Genomic DNA, 22,931 nt, shown 5'->3' with positions numbered 1-22,931 from the left:
TACTGCCCTCTTCTGGCACATAAACCATAACGTGCCTTTGATCTTTAGTAATGTGTCATTTAAAAACATGCATATATACAATGTTCTCTTTGAAGGAATGAAATATGTAATCATCTTCATAATGAATGAGTGTTATAATAAATCCAAAATCATTTAATAAAACACGTATTATTTAAATTGTCTCTCAGTTAAAAACAATATTCCTAAAATGAGATGAGGTCTGTGATGAGGTCTATTACAGTACATTTGTCTGAAATATCTTGACAGGTGTTTTCTTTCTTTGTCTTTCTCAATGTCCTCCTATATTGTGTCTCTCAGAAGAAATAAGATTGTTCATATGCAGAGATATTTGCCACATGCACAGGGTTGTAGTTGTATATCAGCGCGCTGCTCTCTTCTGCTGCTTCACTGAAGTGGTGGGAGCTTCTCCTTCCTGCAAACACACACATGCATTTGTTCATCCAAATTCATACAAATGAGGAACAAGCAAACACATAAACAAGTAAAGTATGAGACTGCAATTACCCTCATTTACAAAGAATTCAGCCAGTAAGGACGACACGCGCACAGCATTGCTGGAATGAGGAAAGTTGTAACGAGGGTCCCACTGAAAGCGGTTCACTTCTGGATGCCACTGTACTCCATAGAAAGGGTGCTTCCTGCCTGCAGGCCGATAATATTTCATCCACACTGTGTATGGGTGCTTGTATAGGGTTGTTTTAAATGTGAAAAGCCTCTGGTTTTGTTACCTTCCACGGTAGAAACAAACTCAAGGCCATTTTGTGCTATGTTTGTGGAGAGCACTGAAAAGAAGCCACTTAATTTCTCATTTCCCATGAATGCCTGACAAAGAGGAAGAGTTTATAGACCTTAATCAGGTTAGACATCATATTGAATTTAACACGGAAGAAAACAAGTCTGTGAGGGATAGACTTAGTGTCTTTACAGTGGCGCGTACTGTATAAAGGTCCTAGAACACATCAGTATTTAAATGAATATTGTGTGTTTATAAAAGATATACCGCTTTGGTCACTCCATAATGGTGGAAATTTCCAGTAAGCGGTTCCTGGGACAATGCTTTACGGACGTCAGATGGGAAGTTGGTAAACATACGACTGGATGAAGCCTCTGTTAATGGAAACAAATGTGCAAATGGACATTAGACACATTATATATATATATATTATATATATATATATATATATATACCATTCAAAAGTTTGGGGTTGGTAATATGTTTTAATTCTCTTAAAAGATGTCTCTTAAGTTCAACAAGGCTGTATTTCTTTGATCAAAAATACAGAAAAAACAGTAATACTGTGAAATTTTATTACAATTTTAAATAATGATTTTCTGTTTTAATATACTTTAAAATGTAATTTATTTCTGTGATGCAAAGCTGAATTTTCAGTATCATTACTGCAGTCTGCAGTGTCACATGATCCTTCAGAAATCAGTCTAATATGATGATTTATCATCAGTTTTGAAAACATTTGTGCTGCTTAGTATTTTTTTGGGACCCATGATACTTTTTCAGGATTCTTCAATGAATAAAAAGTTAAAAAGAACAGCATTTATTCAAATTAGAAATCTTTTTTAACCATTTACTATCCCTACATTCTTGCTGAATAACAGTAGGCTATTAGAAAAGAAAAAAAAATTACTGACCTCAAACTTTTGAATGGTAATGTATATTTTTCTTAGTTTGAAGGGTTTGCACAGAAAAATATGTCTATTATTAGCCTATAAACTGGCAGAACAGATCAAATCTAGGTTACTGCAATCATCTCCAATGCTGACAGTACATTACATAATGGCCAACAACATGTATCTAACAGCTTAAATAATGAAAAGATAATGATCGTGTATGAACACATCAGGTATAAGGTCATCCTGGAAATCTGGGCGTGATAGACTTGTTCAGGTAATGTCAACACCACATAACAGAGTTTTGAAAGAAAGATGGAGAACATACCCATTTATTGACCTGAAGATTTGTTCATGCTCTGCCAAACTCTGGTTTAGCCTGTAACATAGAATGTGTTCATTAGTATGATTGTTGAAATAGCACATTTTGACTTTGGATTTGCTGATTAATTATTTTCTACCTTGTGTGATTCTCTTAAATGTATGGTTGTTGTTATTATTAATATGAATCAGGTCCCAGATAGCAAGAACTTTTGGGCCAAATGAATGACTCAGTCACACTAATTGGCATATTCATGTTTGTAAATCACTGGATTGACTTTGGAGATAAAACTTTGTACATTAATTTCAAAGAAAAAATAAGTATTATGACATAATATCCATAAGTCCTACTTAAGTGGGTCAACAAGCACTCTTAATAACTAGCTAATGTTCAACTAACTGTATTTAGCCTAATATAAATGTAAAATATAAGACAATAAGTAACATGAAGTGTCCTAAAACACATTACATTAAGTTCACACGTTAAGTATATTCTGTTAAAATAGCCTACATTATTTCTGTAGAGTGTACTTCTTTTTCATGAAGAAATACTTTGGTGTAACTTGAATCGATTAATCGGTTTTTAAACATGAATCGGAATTACCTTTAATGCTAACAAACAGACAAGACTTACCTAATTGGCACAACTCTAGCTCCCCCGGACTCAATGTACTTCACATATGATGAAGGGATGTATGTCTTTCCAAACTTTTTCATTGACTCATTGTCAACCTCTTGCGTCAGAATCCCTATAGACAAAGTTATGCTTTAAAGGTTAGTCACACACTTATAGCGTGGGTTTGTTGTTATTATTTATGAACATGATAGTTATTCTTATCATGTTCATAGTTCAAGTTAAAGTAAATCGAATTTTGCGAACCAAAACCTTTAGTGCACACATCTGCTTGACACACAATATGAGGGTAAGAGGTTTACCGATGATCGGTCTGTCGTTGTGAGGCTCGTTTCTCTGCGGGAGTTTAAACGGAGCGGCGCTGCACAAAACTACAACACCCGCGCACAGGAGCGCACTGAAGCCCATTCTGTCCACACACACACCGGTCCACAGAAAACCAGCTGACACTGAATGCTCCTTCACTTATACTGTACATGTTTCATATAGTATCTGAACTGAAAGTTATGAGGGAAGTCATTAGATGGGCGGGGTTTGTACTTTTTGGAGGAAGGAAAACAGGTTTACATCAGTAGCTAATACCAGTTTGTTTGGATAAATACTGAGTTGTTGGGTGAGTTGGCGAAAAACTGCAGCCGCATTCAAGTTCCTGAAGCTTTTAGGAACTTGTATTTTCCCAAACGTTCTCACAGCCAGTGTTTACCACGAAGTCAGGGGCGTAGATTACGCGGGGGATGTGTCCCCCCCCCACTTTTACTATCACGTAAATTCGTCCCCGGCCCGCACTTTTTCGGGCAAGTGTGTTCGCATAGAGGTTTTCAAGCACTGGTGTGAATAAATATAGATTTAAATTAAAAGAGACAGGATAGTCTGTGCATGATCTGATGTTTTATTCGGACCCAGAATAAGGCGAGATGAACATCACGAAGCGCTAAACACTCCGTGATTAAAAATCTTACTGTTCAAAAACTGTTGACTGGTAGGTTATATAGATTACAGAAATGTTATATTGTAATGTTATATATATATATATATATATATATATATATATTTTTTTTTTGTATGTATATAACATTTCTGTCCCCCTCACTTCTGAAATGATGGCTACGCCCCTGCACGAAGTGCAATGTGAAATATAGGGACATCAGCTATCTTGACTAGGCTTCATATAAATTTATAGTCCACAAGTGAACCTCAAGACTGAATTTCGTCGACTTTGTTAGGAGGCTGGAAATTGCACTTCTTCGAGACTTTGGTTTTTCCACAAACAAACTTTCATAGCAACACAGTTGCAATGGAAATTATTCAACTGATTGTACCATTTAGAACAACTGTGCACCTAAAATGCATAAAGTAAAAAAATAAATCAAAATGACTTTTAACTTGCATGTTTTGTGTAAACAGTTTTATTTGGAAAGCCACATAAAAGTAAGAAGTGTTTAATTATGAAAAAGAAGTACACTTTAACAAATTTTCAAGAGTATTTATTACGAAAATGATATATATGTGAACTGAATTTGGACAGTTAGCCTATTTTTGAATTTGCAATGAAATAAAAATGCATTGCAGTTTAAATATATAAATGCAATTAGTTGAACTCAAGTTCAATTCAGTTAATGTAGGCTATATGGCTGAATCAGATAGCTGAAGGCAGAGAAGAAGAGTCACTGCATTAGCTATAATAGGACTCCAGCAGGAAATCATTCAGAAACTGAAGCACTGGCAGGGAGTCATAAAATAAAATAATGAGCCGACTATTTATAGGACTCTTCATGAGTTGACTAGTTATTTACTGTACAGTCCCTCTGAAACACAGCAGCAGAAGTCAATAAGTGGGATTCTATGCAGTGCATTTTCATGACCCCATCGCATATCTTAATATAGTCAATAAAATATCAAATTCACTAGTTGTGAAGAATTACAGTTAGTGGCTCCCTGTAGTGCAAGAGCTGTGTTGAAAACACATGCAATTCTTATACAAATATACACTGATACAAAATCAATATTACAATTTAAATGGATTTTAAAATGTTATTTATCCCTGTGACGCAAAGTTTAATTTTTAGCTTCATTACTCCAGTCTTCAGTGTCACATGATCCTTCAGGAATCAATATACTGATTTGCTGCTCAAGAAACACTTCTTATTATTATCAATGTTGAAAACAGTTGTGCTGCTTAATATTTTTGTGGAAACCGTGATACTTTTTTTCAGGATTCTTTGATGAACAGAAAGTTCAAAAGAGCAGTCATCTGCAATAATGGGAAGATGGTTGTGAATGTCACATTTGCCATGACTTCTCATAGTGTCATTTCAGCGTCTTGTTTTTAAAGCTTTTATAAAGCCAGTGTCATGTGGTACAGAAGTACGGTGTCACAGTGACATATAAGCAAAACCGAGCAACAGTCCCTTCATGAGGAGCATTTCTTTCTGATCATTCTTCAAATCGCAGTTTATGAAGTAGCAGCAGTTTTTATCATTTTATTTTAGTGGTTATAATCTAAGTAGGCTAGCTGATAATTCATTATATATTAATTTGCCTTAACCCTATGAATGTTTTATTAACTTAAATATAACACGTTTAGTAACACAATGAAGTCAGACTATGTGTGGATGTACAATGTAAAAAGTGGATATACATGATTTGACCTTTAAAAACCCAGGTCGATTCAGTCATATTAAATGAAAATAAAAAATACATAAATTTAAATGTTACCACATGAGGAATATTTGAGCTTATTTGACTTCTGTGGCTGAATGGCTGCGTCGTGTTGGAAGTTGCTGTGTGGGTTTGGAAGTGATAGTGGTTAAACGCGTAGAGGAAAGGATTGAGGCAGGCACTGACGAAAGTAAATGTTATCAACAAGCCCCAGCCGGCATCACACACTCTTTTAGTGCCTGTAAATCTGCTGCCGCAGCTACAGTATCAGTGCTGAACCATTAAACAGGTGCAGCGGCTTTCAGAATAAAGAAGACACAATTTTACTGCAGCCAGCCGCGTCATCCTCATGCTGCTGTTGCAAAGATGCTATGATGGAAAACATCAACATGAATATCAACTAGCTCTGCTTGAGAAAAACAAAATTTTGTCCAAAATGCTATTGCAATAATTATCACTCGTAACAAAAAGGCAGGTTTAAGTGTAAGTTAACAGAAGTCATTATTTTAGTGGTTATAATCTAAGTAGGCTAGCTGATAATTCATTATGTATTAACGACGAAAGTAAATGTTATCAACAAGCCCCAGCCGGCATCACACACTCTTTTAGTGCCTGTAAATCTGCTGCCGCAGCTACAGTATCAGTGCTGAACCATTAAACAGGTGCAGCGGCTTTCAGAATAAAGAAGACACAACTTTACTGCAGCCAGCCACGTCATCCTCATGCTGCTGCTGCAGAGATGCTATGATGGAAAACATCAACATGAATATCAACTAGCTCTGCTTGAGAAAAACAACAAGTTTGTCCAAAATGCTATTGCAATAATTATCACTCGTAACAAAAAGGCAGGTTTAAGTGTAAGTTAACAGAAGTCATGCATACATCACCAGAGAAAAGGTCACAAGTAATCTAAAAGTAATCAGAAAATACTCTGATTATATTACCTAAAATGTGTAATGTAATGGATTACATGGTAATGGTTTTTGTCCCTTTAGCCACTCCATAATATCCAAAAAGCGATGACTGAATATTACTCAGAGAAACCGTGTCCTAAAATGCAATTAAATATAATTATGCTGAACTTTTTAGGATTACAAAAACAACCTTTAATGAAACTCACATCTGCAAGATGCCCGTCAGCACATTCCCACCACTAGGAAGCTGATTCAAAATAATAATAATAATTTAAAAAACAGGGAGGAGGAAAAAGGAGAAATTTCTAGCACATTTATTAACTTAATGTTTAAATGACTGAATATTACTCAGAGAAACCGTGTCCTAAAATGCAATTAAATATAATTATGCTGAACTTTTTAGGATTACAAAAACAACCTCTAATGAAACTCACATCTGCAAGATGCCCGTCAGCACATTCCCACCACTAGGAAGCTGATTCAAAATAATAATAATAATAATAATTTAAAAAACAGGGAGGAGGAAAAAGGAGAAATTTCTAGCACATTTATTAACTTAATGTTTAACTCAAACTCAGATTTTTACAATAAACTTGTTATTGTAACCCACAATATTTACATGTGTAATAGTGTCTCATCTTGAAAAGACATCGCATAAATTCTTCAAATAAATTTCCTTGAGCATACAGTATAAATAAATTTCATTCATTCGCTCCGAGTTCTCCATCTGTGACAGTACATGGGAACATTTCCTCACAAATTGATTTACAGCATTGAAGTGAATTACTGGCGATTCTAGCAGCCGCTCCTCAAGCTCTGTTTTCCAGAAGAGCCTGGAAGTCAGGTGAACAAACCAACTTGTGTTTAATGTGTCCCAGCACAGACATGTCTCCCCTCCTGCCCTCTGTATTAACTGAGACCAGTTCCTACAAAAACACAAAGAATAACAGAAAAAGACAATGTTATACAAACCTAAGAGCAAGTAATAAGACATACATGAAGAAGCTAAATAGTGTATAAATTGCATGTAAAGATTCAAACCCAAAGTCCCATGATGAGTACTGCTTGGTCGTGTGCTTATAAAGCATTTGTCACCAATTTCATTACATTATTTAGCCTTTGGATCTTCAAATGCTGTTATAACATCTTTATCCCAGCAGTGGATGATTCCCCACCAACAGGTTAAAGGGATAGTTTACCAAAAATGAAAATTTGCTGAAAATGTACTCATCCTCGAGCCTAAGATGAATTTGTTTGTTAATGGAAACAAATTTGGAGAAATTTATAATTATATCACTTGCTCACCAATGGATGCTCTGCAGTGAATGGGTGCCGTCAGAATGAGAGTCCAAACAGCTGATAAAAACATCACAATAATCCACAAGTAATCCACACCACTCCAGTCCATCAGTTAACATCTTGTGAAGTGAAATGCTGTGTGTTTGTGAGAAACAAATCCATTTAGGTGTTTTAACTTTAAAAAGTTGCTTCTGGCCAAAATACGAGTCCATAATCCACAATAACGCTTCCTCCAGTGAAAAATCCATCCCCAGTTAGCCTCTCACATCAAAATCCACCAACTTATAGAACTGTTTTGGATTGCGTTCACTTATAATTGGCGTTTGATCTGTGCATATTTCTCTCCTGATTCAGACAAGATGACTTTTTCATTGGAGAAAGCAATATAATGCATAGAGGACTCGTATTTTAGCTGGAAGCAACAGTTCGACGTTTAAAAATGTGTTGATGAATTTGTTTCTTATAAACACGCATCTTTTCGATGGATGGACTGGAGTATTGTGGATTACTGTGATGTTTTTATCAGCTGTTTGGACTCTCGTTCTGAAGGCACCCATTCACTGCAGAGGATCCATTGGTCAACAAGTGCTCTGATGTTAAATTTCTCCAAATCTGTTCCCATAAACAAACTCATCTACATCTTGGATGGTCTGAGGGTGACATACTGCATTGATGAGCGTAACTGACCTGCAGGAAGGCGCAGGAGGTTCCCAGGGCCACATCCAGGGTGATGTTACCCAGTATAAGCTGAACTTTGCCTGACTTCCTCACGAGCATCTTTCCCACCAAACCCTCCTGTAGATCTTTAAGACAACAGGTGTTCTCATCTTGAGATTCATCCTGACAAACAAACACACGAGAGAACAAAAAATGCATGAGTATATGCGAAAACTAACATGAATCTGTGATCTAAACCTAGCCAGCGCCAACCTGAGTCTCGGTCTTCTGCATCATGGCCTGTCCGTCGCTCGACTGCACCTCTGTTTTGGTGGGCCGGACGTCAGTGGTGGGCGGCTGGCCAGGCAGACAGTCAGGAAGCTGCATGAAGAGAAGCTCCTCCTCTTTGCAGTGATTCCACACCTCCAGTAAATCAGGCAGCAAATCAGGTTTGGGCAAGGGTGGCAGCCTGAACATAGGCTCCGCCTTCTTCGGTTCAGGAATATCCAAAGGCTCCTGCTTGACTGAAGGAAGACAGGATTAAATCAAGGTGTAATAAAAGCTCACTACATATCTTGTTTGTGTCTAAATGTGTGGTCACATTAGCAAATGTTTGGCAATTTTTTATATTACCAACTTGAATATCGGGAAATTTTGAGTATGAATTTGGCCAATGAAATTTCTAGGGCTGCCTCCTAATAGTCGACTAACCGTTAGTCGACCAGAAGAGGCTTGGTCGACCAAAATTTTATTAGTCGCAGAAAAAAAAAATGTCCACAGGTGAAGTTGCGCAGTCCGTGACGGACAGATCGTTAACGGCTGGTCTATGGTAATACTGCAATACAGTACATCGGGCAGGACATCCAAATGCTCGACTATCATTCATCGACCTCAAAGCTTATCATCTGAAATATGTAAGTATTAGCAACTTTACATGGCTGTTCAATCTAATGTTGACCTAGAGAAATGTGCGCTATTGTGTCTGTGTGGAGTGTGAAGCTGAACAGTAGCGCTCACTGCAGGACAGATAGAGGCACCGGTGCGCTCACTTGCTCTTAAAATACTCCATTTCTGATCATACAGATAAGAGTAATAGGCTACATCATTCGAATCTGTAAAGACTCTACGTTTATTTGTGTGCACTCACAATAACAACAAAACACGCTTTTGTAAAATAATGAAAGCAAACAGGATGCGCTTTCTGCCGTCTCGGTCTCTGTGAACTTGAGCGCGAAACTCAGTGTATATCTTTGCCTTACAGACATTAAAAATATATCTATAGAGAGTGAAATGTCTACTTTCAAATGAACCAATTCAAACGGAAGACAAATATTCTCAGATTATGTAATCCATAACATGCATACAGGCGTGTCCACTACTGCGGAGATGAGCCGGTGTCGCCGAGTTCACCTCAACAACAAAGCACTAGTTTATCAATGAATTATTAAAATGTTAATGCAGCCATCCTTACTGTTTTTCCCTGACACATTCATAATCATTACTTCTGCCGGTGCGCTGTGGAAAACTTTATGCGTGTGCTTGAGTGCTTATTAGGCTATGAAGGCAATTAAAGGCTCGGTATATTTAAATGGTTTATTAATAAACACGCGATTAGCCGACTAATGCTTTAAATGAACGACTACTAGTCGACCAGAAAAATCTTTAGTCGGGGACAGCCCTAAGAATTTTTTTTGAAATTGTTTGCTAGTTTGTGCCTTTGCATGTTTAATGAAGTTTCTCCTACTCTTCACTTCAGCTCCAGCGCTGTCTGTGCTCATCGGTTCAGGATCGGAGGAGGTCTTTTCTGATTTGAGAGTCTCCTCGCTAAACTCCTCTTTGAAGACCCATCCCGACACAGCCAGCGGCAGCTGCACAGGACAGCCTGCTCTTTCTCCTCTCAGGTGAGGGTCATCCAGAAACTACACACACAGAACCAAAGGCTTGAGGGTGGCTTATTTTTCTCAGTTAAGCAAGCATAAAAATCAATGGTCAAGGCCATATTTCACTCCAAAATCAAAATGCAAAAAAGAGGGGGGAAAAAATAAATTATATTTTGCAAGATACTATTATGTTTTTGCATCATGACTTTATCACATTTTTCCACATAATTGCCATCAGTGTAAAGCATCTGGACATTTATCTTTCGATTTATCTTGCCATTCTTTTCAGTGGTGATTCTAATGATATTTTATATCTTTATTCTATATTACTATTTTTATTATTTTTTTTAAATCACCCATGGAAAAGTAGTACAAGAAATACTACAATGATGCATAATATTTTACAATTTAAATAATAAATCTTTGTTTTTATTGTATTAAAGTAATGTGAATCAAACTTTTTCAATGCAGTAATGAGAATTAAATTTAAAAATATGATTAATTATACAAATTATGTCTCAATGGAAAAGATGTAAATGGACCTTAAGTAAGACTTATTTCCTTTTTGTAATTTATTTTTATTTTGGGGCGTAATACAACCAGGTAAGGGTTCTGCACAGGTTTGAGTTAATACGTTAATTAGAAGTTAATAAGCTTCAGTTTTTTTAAACATACATTGTCCTTCTCAAGTTTGCGCAGGATTTCTTTGGTCTCCTCTTCGGTCTCTCTCTCCTTTTTGATGTTGATGATGGGTGAAGGGCCACTGTTTGCTGTTTCTCTGGTATCATCATATGCACCTAATCAAATAAAACACATTAAGAGAGCACTGATACAAAATATATGTCACAACAGAAAATGCTAATTATATTTAATGTTAAATTGTAATTTAATTTAATTTTAAGTTATATTTAAAGCTGCACGTCTGCCACGTTTGTTCTGACCAACTGAGGAAAAAAGCATTACAGCCATCAAAATGATACATTTAATTATTCTGGCTGCTGTGAGAAAAGGCTATAAATGATCCGCCTGCTGCAGGATCCTCACATGCGATAGCCTAGTAGCCGGGACAACTTGAGATCCTCTCCCACGTTGGACACTTTTAAATCTAGATTGAAGACTCATTTATTCTCTTTAGCCTATTGTGTTGCCTGAGAATATTGGGGTTATAAAGCTGTTTATGGTTTATCTTGCATGCTTTTATTTGTATCTTATGAGTTTTTTATCCATTTGTTGTTGCTTTTTGATATTGTTTAATTAGGTTTATAAATTGTACAGCACTTTGGTACAACGCTAGTTGTTTTTAAATGTGCTTTATAAATAAACGTGAACTTGAACTTAGCTGTAGCAGTAGGCCTAAACATAATTATTATTAATCATTTGGGTCATATTTCTGTTGCTGCTCCAGCATAATAGCAAAAAGCCTCTCAAAGGTGTGTGTTACTGTGATTTGACTACATTTAAGAGGTGCTGTGAGGCACAAAACAAGCATTAGTGCTTTAATGCCATTTAGTGTCACTAATAACATACTCTGGCTCGAATCTCAGTACTTGGCCAAACGATTTCTCAAATCCTCCCCTGATGACCTCCTTTACCTTTCCTCTTGGCCGTCATCTCTGCAGGACCCTGCTCAAAGATAGAATGTGACTGGATGACCTCCGGGCGACCTCGGCCCCTCCCTCGGCCGTCCCGCTGCCGACCTCGATCCACATCCTTCTTATCCCGTCTCGTTCTTTCATCAGCCTTTAATCTGCAGCCAAGTAAAACAAAAAACACCATCCTCACTTGTAAGAAATGTCAATACATTCATTATGTCAGCAATGAATTATTGACGATATATTGATGAATTGATATATTGATGGTAAATGGACGAAAGAGTGTCACTTACTCCTCTTTTGATTTTCGACCAATAATATTGGGCGTGAAGGTTTTCTGCAGGACAAACGAGAAGACGACACTATGAATTGCAGCATAATGCATCTGAAATGTCTTGTGTGACTGTAATGTTCAGCTATGTATGGTGACCTTTTTGACTCCTCCTAACGTGAGGTCTCTGGAGCGCATTGTGGGGAGGCGTCCCGGAGAGATTGAAGCAGGCAGCCGGCGACCCATCGGCAGCCCTCTGGCTCCCCCTACATGCGGCGTCCGTGGAGGACCACTGGGGTCACCAGAGCTCTCCATCCTCACTGACAAAAGAAGAGAGATATTACTGCAAATGTCAATTTGACATGTAAACTCCATTTGTTTTGAGAAAAGTATATGCAAAACGAATACATTTTATGAGAAACTGGAATCAGTTTGTTACCAAATGCTTGAATGCCATTGTTCTGTCCCAGTTCAAAACCTATAATGCTATAGTGCCGTTTAAAATTTCCTTCTAAAATGAGCATTTTTCTCAGGCTCCTATGTTTATGCTCAGTTATTTCACTTTATTGGCAATGAAAAGAACCTAGTCATTGCCATTAAAGTGAAATTACTGAACCTACACATAGGAGCCTGAGAAAAATGTTTATTTTATAAGAAAATTTCAAACGGCACTTAGAGGCTTCTGAACTCTTCACACACACACACACACACACACGAAGTGCTTGTGTTATGTTGGAATCCCCGTAAAAATTCCCATTAGAATCCTTTTGGATTGGTTCCAGATTATGATTATGAGAGAAATTCTGTACAAATTGTTACCACAGTCGGATTTTTTTGACTACGATGATGACACGCCACGTTACTGTGAACATTCAGTCACACACATATATTAATAACTATACTGAAACACATTTCCAGCAGACACCGGTATTTCCACGCTTCCGAGCACATGGCGAGACAAACACACAGTCAGACTCATGACTGTAACGTTACACTTACCAGTGCGCTTCCTCCAGTGCAGAGATTCCTCAAACACCGGCTTACAAAACACTCCAAAATATAACTGAGTTACAGACCAAATCGAGAGTTTATGATGATGAAATCTAGTGCAAGTTTGTTTAAGGCGGAGTTTTACGTGTAATGACACTTTGACCCGTGTGACGCAGTGATGTGATTGGTGAACGTCAACGCTGCACCACTTTGCGCAGATCTTTTTAAAGGCATAACCTACACTGGATCGTGTACCAATAGGTTGTTTGCAATCACGTGATTCTGATGACGCGTGCAATGCAGCTGGAGGGCAGGAAGTGATATATATATACATTTTCTGAATACAGAATAGCCTATATAATATTAAATTACTATTAAAATACCAAACAGGAACGAGATCCGATATTTGTTCGATAACCCCGGACTATTATTATTGTTATTCGGTTATTCTGGGTTCATTTTCATTCAGTTTTGCACATATATTATGTGGTTACGTGGTTGTCAATAGAAAAAAAAAAAGAAAGTGTTTTCCAAACAGGAATGATTTTTGATAATCAGGTTTAGAGTGAGGATAAAATCAGGTTTAGAATCAAATCAAATGATGATGATGAACATAATGTTGAACATTAAATAATATTTTGATGAATGTGGGGAACGGTTTTTGGTCCCTATTGACTTCCACAGTATTTTTTCCCACACAATATTAAAAGTCAGTGGTTACCATAAACTGTTTGGTTACATTCTTCAAAATATCTCCTTTTATGCTCTATAGAAGAAAGAAACTCATACAGGTTTGGGACAACTTGAGAGTAAGTAAATGATGACAGAATTTACATTTTAAGACTTTATTATCGGAATCACAGCACTAATAACATCAGACTTGGCAGAACGGGAAAATTAATCTTAAACAAGTAAATGATTTTATAATTACTGTATATAATCAGTTATTTTCTGCTATACATCTATATGATACAATATACTAAACAATGTCAATCATGTACACTAATCAGAAGAACATTTCAAATGACAAATCAAAATCTGCAGGCTACATCTATAAGGACGTTTGTCCTTGCATGTCTGTCAGGGTCTATTGTGTTTTAATTATCTGTTGTCCTTTAATTACTCTCCATCCTGAGATAACTCAAGTCATCTTCAAAGCAGCCGAGCGCAGAGAGAGTCCCGGTGTGATCCCATCAATCACAATGAGTCAGAAACACGGCCCTGATCATCTGACCTTCACAGAGCTTCAGAGTCAGACGTGTTGTTGTGTGCTGTGCGTGCTTGTGTTGCTTGTGACCATATGGTGCAGCATTTGGTGAGTTCCTCTGTAGGTTGAAGCATCAGATGGTCCTGTCCTTGAGTAATAACATGCTCGAGCGGACGCTGATATCAGTGTAGCAGATCCACACGAGCATATACTTGAGTTATAGTGCCGTCACAGTGTAATCAATGTAGTCTGGCCCTCAGTGTAATGGTGACACACTCAATAGTGCGCTTGCTGCTTCTAGACTGAAGCCAGCTTCATTTCTGTGTGTGTGTGTGTGTGTGTGTGTGTGTGTGTGTGTGCGTGTGTGTATGTGTGCGTGTGTGTGTGTGTGTGTGTGTTTGTTTGTGTTTGTTTGTGTGCGTGTGTGTGTGTGTGTGTATTTTCCTGCAGAGTCTGAGCTCTTAAAGTCTTATTCTTGAGTTTGGTTATGAAACTCAGATTCTGAGTCTGACAGGAAGCATATTAGATATGGTTTTACACCCTAAAATAAAAATGGTCACGCAGTGAATCCTGTGCTACAGACCATCTGCATCTCAAGAGGGGGTGTGAGATACATGAACACACATTCACTCAATGTTGTATGCCAATATATCACACATCACAACCTGGCAATATAAAAATGAGAACAAGTGTTTTATTTTTAATAATAATTTTTTATGTTTTTAACGAAGTTTCTTATGCTCATCAAGGCTGTATTTGATCAAAAATACATTAAAAACCCTGTAATTTTGTGAAATATTATTGCAATTTAAAATTAATGGTTTCTATTTTAATATATTTTAAAATATCATTTATTCCTGTAAACCAGTGCTGAATTTCCAGCATCATTACTCCAGTCTTCAGTGTCACATGATCCTTCAGAAATCATTCTAATATACTGACTTATTATCAATGTTGGAAACGCAAGGAACCAAAACTCCATCTGTGACAGAATGGAGAAAAAAACCTTGGGAGAAACCAGGCTCAGTCGGGGGGCCAGTTCTCCTCTGACCAGATGAAACCAGCAGTTCAATTTCAGGCTGCAGCAAAGTCAGATTGTGCAGAGGACTCAACTGGTTCCTGTGGTCTTGTCCCGGTGGCTGTCTAGGAGACAAGGTCTTCACTGGGGATCTGTCTCTGGGGCTCATCTAGTTGACATTCAGGGCTGGATACGGACTGGATCTGGTGGCTATGGTGACCTCGGTATAAGAGAGAAACAGACTAATATTAGCGTAGATGCCATTCTTCTAACGATGTAGCAAGTACATCGGGTGTTATGGGAAGTGTTCCCGGTTCCGCTCCAGTCTTCAGTGTCACATGATCCTTCAGAAATCATTCTAATATACTGACTTATTATCAATGTTGGAAACTGTTGTGCTGCTTCATATTTTTTTGGAACCTCTGATACTTTTTTCAAGTCAAGTCAAGTCACCTTTATTTATATAGCGCTTTCAACAACATAGATGCCATTCTTCTAACGATGTAGCAAGTACATTGGGTGTTAATTAAACTAATTAATAATTAATTAAAGACAACAACCAGAAATCCTAAAACTCAAGGCTTCAAAATCTTTTTTGTTAAATATCACGAATATCAAAGTGCAGGATTTCAGTCACACTTCTTCTCAGACAGAGACATTTTATTCTAGTCAGCTGATGACGTGTCATGATCACTCTCAGTTGCAGAAAATCTCTTCGTTTGTCGATGATGTGAACCTGCATGTGCTGTGGTCGTCTCTGTGAAGGTGGAGCGAGTGTGTGTGGATCAGGCATGAGTGAGTAGCTTGTTACATCACTTTTACGGTTCATTGATGCTGCACTTTCTCATAGCTGTTCATTTCCCTTCGGCATACAGCTGTAGAAAACACAAATACACACGGAGAGAGAGAGAGAGAGAGAGAGAGAGAGAGAGAGAGACGGTAAGTGAAAGTGAGTACGGGAGGGCAAACGAGAAACCCCTCGCTCTCAGTTTTCATCCTCATTTAAGGAGCTGGCAGCAGTGAAAGAGAGGAAAAGACGAAGAATTACAGCCACACTCATTCATACAGCTTCTGTCTGTGAACATATCCCTTCTTCATCATCATCATCACTGCTGCTTCTGAACACAGAGGTACGCCTTTCTCTTTTATTCATTAAAAGCAACACTGAATTGAAAAAAATAAGAATATTATAATATAATATAATATAATAAATGTATTTACTTTTACTTATTTATTATAATTTTTTTTATTATTATTACTTTTTTTACATATCTTTTTCCTCCACAAAACTGTTGTTTTTCTCTGTGAATTGAGGTCAGGACTGCCTTGATAGACGTTCACCGTCCAGAAGAGAAGCACAGATAATCAGATTAGAACATTTTGTTCGAAGTGTGCTTTCTTGCGCTGATGTTTTATTTTCTCTCTTTTGTAGTTCTGTCTATCACTGTTAAATGTAGAACAGTGTTGCTCTAAATAGTTTCACTCCCAGCACAGTGGAGCTGCATTGCAGATACATGTGAGATGCTCTTATGAAGAGAAATCTGAACCATGACAAAGTCATTAATACTGTGAGAATCAGCCTCTCGTTTCTCCAGCAGCTCTTTTCAGCGAGCGATTCCTCAGTGAATCACATTCGGTTCAGACGCTGCTGTTTTGTGCAGGAGCTCTGCTCATTAATCATGTGTGACTGTGGCTCACTTCTCTGAGACTGACCCAGTGAAATGCTCTGGATGCACGTTTATGTTTATTTTAGCACATATGGGTCATTGAATACACTTATGCTGAGGCCTTACCAAAGTGGAGATCAAATATCTCCTTACTATTTTCCCCCAACATAGTCATGGTAATTTTTGCGGCAAGCTTTAGCCTAATTAGCGCGCTCACGTCATGTTGCTGTGCGCCATGGTCACGAAAACTCATCATTTGCATGTGTTTTTAAGCATTGTGGTTTAAAAACAAGTTATTTAAGCCATTGAAATGCAAATAACAGCACTATATGCGCGTGCTGTCTGTTTCTGAGCATGATTTCTGCAATTGGGTCGGATCGAGGTCGGGTCATAGTCACACCTTAAACGAAACGTACCAGAGTTCATTTGGAAGCGGACCGAGACCACCTCTTCAGCTGGGTCTCGGTACGGTTGTTTGGTCCGCACCCGAGTGCGATTGCTGTATTCACACCTGCCAAAAAGGTCCACACCAAGAGGGGAAACGAACTTGAGTTCGATTCAATCGAACCAAACATGACAGGTGTGAATACACCCAAAGAGTTTTGGGTAAATTGTTTTCTTGTTCAGAAAACTCTGTAATTCTGCATAGTACAAGCATGATGTTGTATATGTTAATTTGTATACTGTATGTATGTGTCCATATGTGCCCACATATTTACACATTCAATAATAATTGAATAATTTTCTTAATAACATACTGCAGTGTTTATTAATGCTGTTCTGCTCTGTTATACCACTGAGTGAATCTCATAAGACCATGCCGGTTTCAAAATTAGGCCTCATTTTAGGACTTCTTGTTCTTTTTGCATTTTGACATTAGTTTCATTATAATTAAGCATATTTAAAGTTTGCATTACTATTTGTTTATTATATTATTATAAGATATATTATCAAAATGGTATAATCTTATTCTAGATAATTATAAGCATGTTTACATGAAATATTTGTTGTACTGTCTTTATTTATATTGTATTACAGTCATTTTAATGTAAAATTTGTATCATATTACAGTAAAAATTATTTAAAATTTTGATTTAACATTTAGATTTTTTCAAAATATATTTGTAATACATTTGTAATTGTAAAGTTTAATATTGAAGAACAGTCAGTTACTTTTGTGTTTAAAAAATTTGAAATAAATTATTAAATCAGTCTTAATGAGAATCTAAAAAATAATTGATATGTTTTTAAAATAATTACATTAATTTTTGCTGACTTTTTTCCTCTATTGGTTTTTTTCAGTGATTTATACAATCATTGCATGAAAAATGACTATTACATTAATGAGAATTTAATGAGAATAATCATTAAGAATAATGGGAATCACACACACACACACACACACACACACAAACTCAAAAGTAAAATGTCTGGCTGTAATGAGACATTACTGTAATGAGACTTTATAAAAAAAACGTTTAATTGTCATAAAAAAACAATGCAAAAAAAAAAACTTTATGGTTCTTAAACATGCTTTATTTTCTATGTTCAAAATAGAACTGGTTTTTTTTCTTTCATTATGAGGTCAAATGTAACCTGAACGTGTTTTCATAAGATTTTCTTGCCATTTTTTGAGGCTTATTTTATAACAGACAGCATACAGCATCTTGATTTTTTTACTGAGCACTAGAGCAAAACTCAAAAATGTTCAAAGATTTTTCTAAAATAGTAAACAAGCAGCACACAGTATAAAAACCATTACGCCTATGGAATGTCCCCATAAAACATGGAAACACAACATGTGTGTGTGTGTGTGTGTGTGTGTTTTGCAGCTTTGATTCAAGTCCTGTGAGGATGTTTATCATCAGCAGTCTGGGGAGCTGAAGTGTTTTAGTCACTGCCTCCTGTAAGAATGTGTGCAGAGAATGAGGACGGATATTTGAAAACTCACAGTTCGTTAATCTTAAATTACTTTTTTTAATTATGCTCCATCCTGAGGCAAAGCAGATGATCACTTCAGGCCACACACACATACACATGTCCTCTGTGGGAAAAAAGGAGTGCGCTTAATTGCATTGAATAGTGTACTTCAAATCTGTACTTGTATAGTACTGAAATAAATGGTTGCTTAAGTGTACTTAAAAGAGAGTACACTTTCATGACTGCCTCTTATCACATTTTTAAAAAGTGCCCTTTGTAATAATGTCAAATTAAAAGATTGACCTTAAACTACATTTTAAACCATTATGTTTTAATAATATTTGTTATATTTTAAAGAAGCACACTTATTTTGATGTGTTGACTAATACACGAATGCACATGTAATGTACTTGATTATAATTTCAACTGTAGTGTGTTATTTGTTATTACATTTAAAGTTAATACATTTTAAATGTACTAAATTGCAACTCCATCATTACAAATGTGTAGTTACAAATATAATGCATCACATACAAGGTTCAATAGAAATATTTCAATAGATATATTTAGTTGGGCGTAAATGCTTGCCAGTACATTCAACAGCACACTTTAACAGTATTTCAAAGACAATAGAAGTAATTATGAAATTACATGATGTATTTAAAATCACTTAAGTTCAGCTGATTGCATTTAATATAAAAGTCAACTATAATACATTTCCATTTCATAACAAATAACATGCTTTTAAGAGTCCAAAAACATTAAATTCAGTGTAATATTTCCTAATAAATTCTCATGTAAAAAAAATTGCTAAAGTCTATTTCGCTTTCACAAGGGATGCCATATGTCTCTGAGCCAAAGCATTCAAGTGTGAAGGACTTGCTGTAAAACATATTCTCATTTTCTGGCATGCACACATTTGTGCCGTCCAGCATTTCTCTTGGCATTGCGCTGCCTCAGCATACTGTCCATATGGGAGATTTATACCAAAATACACCAAATTCCTGACAATTTAGCTTACATGTACATTTTACTGACCCCTAAATGCATTTGGACACTTAAGAAGTATATGTCAAAGAGGACAACTGCTGTGGGGAAAAGAACTGTGGGTAATATGAAGGCAGTGCAAGGAGGACAAGAAAGAGAGGTGCTTATGAATCACCCTGCTGTCTCTCTCTCAGAGTTATGGGCGCTTCACAGAGCACAAGGGCTGATAATAGATTGTGTGACTTCACATTACTCTAGGGTCAGCGGTCACAGGAAGAGGAAATGACAGCTAATCAAACACACGGCCTCATTCACTGCACTTCACACACTTTATGATCTCTCCTCTGAGAGGCAGCGCTCCGGTCATTCTGTCAAACCCGCCTTCACCGCTTTGATTAGATCATGTGTTTACCTGTTAATGTGCCGTATCCAGCTAAATGAATATATTTTATTATTCAACTTAGTGATACAAAGAAGTCTTCATTAAATGTAACAGGGTGGATGGCAACAAAGTTGAGTTTAATTGGAGATTGCAAGGTTACAAAGCAACTCTTAGGGAATTTAATTCTGATATTTCTATATATCCACTTTTTAATGTTCATTTGTTTACTGTACAAAATCATGGTAACAGGGTTGACATTTTATGACATTTTATGACGTGTGCTGAAAGAGTTATTGAAAGAGTAATGATGTCATCATGTCAGCAAATTATGGAAAAAATATTAGTATTTTTTTTCTTCATAATATATGGTACCATATATGGTAACAGGTTTAACAATAACCCAGAACTGCTTTATTTAATTTTTTTATTTTTATTTTAACTCTACTCGCTACTGTTGAAAAGTTTGGGGTCGGTACAATTTTTCTTTTATGTTTTTGAAAGAATTATCTTACCAAGGCTGCATTTATTTTATTTTAAAAAAATGTAAAAACAATAAAATTGAGAAATATTAATACAATTCAAAATAACTGTTTTCTATTTGAATATATTTCAAAATGTAATTTATTCCTGTGATCAAAGCTGAATTTTCAGCATCATTACTCCAGTCTTCAGTGTCACATGATCCTTCAGAAATCATTCTGATAAGCTGATTTGCTGCTCAAGAAACATTTCTGATTATTATCAATGTTGAAAACAGTTGTGCTGCTTAATATTTTGTGCACACCATGATACATTTTTGTCCAGGAGTCTTTGATTAACAGAAGGTTCAAAATAATAACATTTATTTTAAAATGTATTTTGTAACATTATAAATGTTTTTACTCTCACCGTTTGATCAATGCATCTTTGCTGAATAAAATTATTTAATATTTATTTAATATTTTCATTTATTCATTAAAAACAAATCTGACCACAAATTTTGAAAGGTAGATATTAAAAATGCTAGACTTTCTTTGCAATATTTTTATTATCATTGGCCAGTAAACCTTGAAAAAACAGACATCATCATGATGAAAGAAAAAAACCTTTATAATAAATCTACTGGATTTATTTGTACATTTACGTGTTTAGATGTCTGCATTGACAACATGTCTGTAAAAGTCAACATTATCTATACATTGTTCATTTGTTTTGCATATGTACCTCACTGTTTTGTACAATTTGTGGCATTGGCAGCCATAATGACATCGCTGGGATATGTCATAAGTTTCCAAGCATAACATAAGCACATTTTCCCCTCAATTGTTCCTTAGAAACAAAGTGGTTAATGAATAAATTATATGTAATTCTGAAACCTACTGCTGTGCTGTCCAGTCAGTCAATAATGACTAAACAGACTTATGACATCCTGAGGAAACTGTTTCAGACCGTCTCACTTAATGAGAACAAACTCAAATGAGCTTTACAGATAACTAAGCACATTTTTAAAAACTAGTGCTTATTAAACATGGAAATTAAGTTGACTTGATGTGCTTTTATAGATGAAGTTAATTCATACTGAAGGCAGTGTTTGTGTGAGGGGACGTTATATGTTTTATTCAGCTGAAGGATCATCTGTTCACAGGTTAATTGAATTTCATCTGAGGTCAGATGTTTGTTTTAACCGGCTGTAATGTTTCTGTTTGACAGTTTGTGGTGTTGTGTTCCTGCAGGCGATGGCTGAGGTGGAGCTGCTCTCCACACCCCGTGATATTGAGATCAGCGATGTGACCTGCGACTCGTTCCGGGTCAGCTGGGAAATGGCCCGTGAGGACGCGTCCCGGGTGACGCATTACTTCATCGACCTGAGCCGTAAAGAGGGCAGCGAGCACAACCGCTTCAAGCACAGAGTCAGTATCCGCGGTCATTCACACAGGAGAAAATACAGCCCTGATTCGCTGTCAGTGGAATTTGTCAACTTATTATGAACTTATTATAGGGACAATCCTCTCAGAACAATCTGGGGTTAAACAAGGACACAATAGTGAGGGTGATGATTGATACTGACTGATTAGGGGCTACTGGTGATTGACAGCACTGGACCCTGTTGACTTTCATTGTCAGAAAAATAATAAACTGTTACTTTTAATAAACAATTTAAGTAGATTTTTGATAAGCAATTGAACCCAGAACACTTAAGGTTTCTTTTTCTCTTTTTTTTCAGTAAAACAAATGATTGTTCAGGAGGGAGTCAAATTGACTGTAGCTAATTGGATTCAGTACAAACCACTGATCTATATATACTGTTCTCTATTATAGAACAGTGTGGTACAATCACACTATGAAAAACAAAAACAAACAATGAATCAACAAACAATAAATACATTTTATGCCGTGTATTATTCTCCACATATAGCGCGATCTGAACCCTGAACACATTTTGTCAAAAAAGCCGGTTTTGTACGGTGGCCGAGAAGTGCAAAGCAAATCACAATTCTGAAAACAAAATAACAAATTACAAACGCAAATGCAAGTCTAAAAAACAAAAGTGATCGAGGATGGATAATTTCGACGAACTTGATGAACCTGTGATAGCTTCTTCAGGGCGAAAAAGTAAAATAAAAGCTGAAACGTTTTCACAGAACCTTGCAAAGGCAGCGCGTTACAATGATGAGGGAAAAGCTCCTGTATTGCGTGTAATCACATCCTTACGGTTTATGATCACAACAACCAGGCCCGTTACCAGCTATGAGGCCACCGAGGTCTGGACCTCGGTAAATTTTTCATGTTCAAAAATAAAATTTGTTCTTTGAATGACTAATTTGCTGTTAAACTCCTCATATGAATGCCTGCATGACATGTATAATTCAGTTTAGACAGTTTGCAAGAATGTTTAGCGTCCCTGTTA

The 22,931-nt window shown here is 36.6% G+C and overlaps 3 protein-coding genes across 3 annotated transcripts in view; 1 reads left to right on the top strand and 2 right to left on the bottom strand.

The window, feature by feature from the left end:
* Window positions 1-224: 224 nt before the first annotated feature.
* On the bottom strand, window positions 225-3,010 carry LOC107747801 (gamma-glutamyl hydrolase-like). The gene is made up of 8 exons (XM_016562405.1): window positions 2,905-3,010; window positions 2,603-2,717; window positions 1,976-2,026; window positions 1,779-1,795; window positions 1,022-1,128; window positions 750-843; window positions 526-663; window positions 225-433 (listed from the first exon to the last, which is right to left on the bottom strand). The coding sequence occupies exons 1-8, from the start codon at window positions 3,008-3,010 to the stop codon at window positions 315-317; spliced, it is 747 nt and encodes a 248-aa protein (XP_016417891.1). The 3' UTR covers window positions 225-314.
* A 3,855-nt stretch (window positions 3,011-6,865) lies between these two features.
* LOC107747806 (DNA-directed RNA polymerase III subunit RPC4-like) lies at window positions 6,866-13,043 on the bottom strand. Its single transcript, XM_016562410.1, has 9 exons — window positions 12,873-13,043; window positions 12,033-12,193; window positions 11,896-11,939; window positions 11,603-11,757; window positions 10,686-10,807; window positions 9,875-10,049; window positions 8,404-8,654; window positions 8,161-8,313; window positions 6,866-7,100 (listed from the first exon to the last, which is right to left on the bottom strand). The coding sequence occupies exons 2-9, from the start codon at window positions 12,186-12,188 to the stop codon at window positions 6,984-6,986; spliced, it is 1,173 nt and encodes a 390-aa protein (XP_016417896.1). The 5' UTR covers window positions 12,189-12,193; window positions 12,873-13,043; the 3' UTR covers window positions 6,866-6,983.
* Window positions 13,044-15,810: 2,767 nt separating this feature from the next.
* Window positions 15,811-22,931, top strand: part of LOC107747796 (phytanoyl-CoA hydroxylase-interacting protein-like) — a 16,865-nt gene continuing 9,744 nt past the window's right edge. Inside the window, exons 1-2 of the mRNA XM_016562393.1 lie at window positions 15,811-16,218; window positions 21,757-21,933. Of these exons, the coding sequence (XP_016417879.1) occupies window positions 21,760-21,933 (174 nt within the window). The 5' untranslated portion in view covers window positions 15,811-16,218; window positions 21,757-21,759. The remainder of the gene's footprint in view (window positions 16,219-21,756; window positions 21,934-22,931) is intronic.

Source organism: Sinocyclocheilus rhinocerous, unplaced genomic scaffold (genome assembly GCF_001515625.1).
Source record: "Sinocyclocheilus rhinocerous isolate Xijiao unplaced genomic scaffold, SAMN03320098_v1.1 scaffold2214, whole genome shotgun sequence".
Lineage (NCBI taxonomy): Eukaryota > Metazoa > Chordata > Actinopteri > Cypriniformes > Cyprinidae > Sinocyclocheilus > Sinocyclocheilus rhinocerous.
Note: the sequence above shows the minus strand (reverse complement) of the source record. Positions and strands in the feature narration are given on the sequence as shown.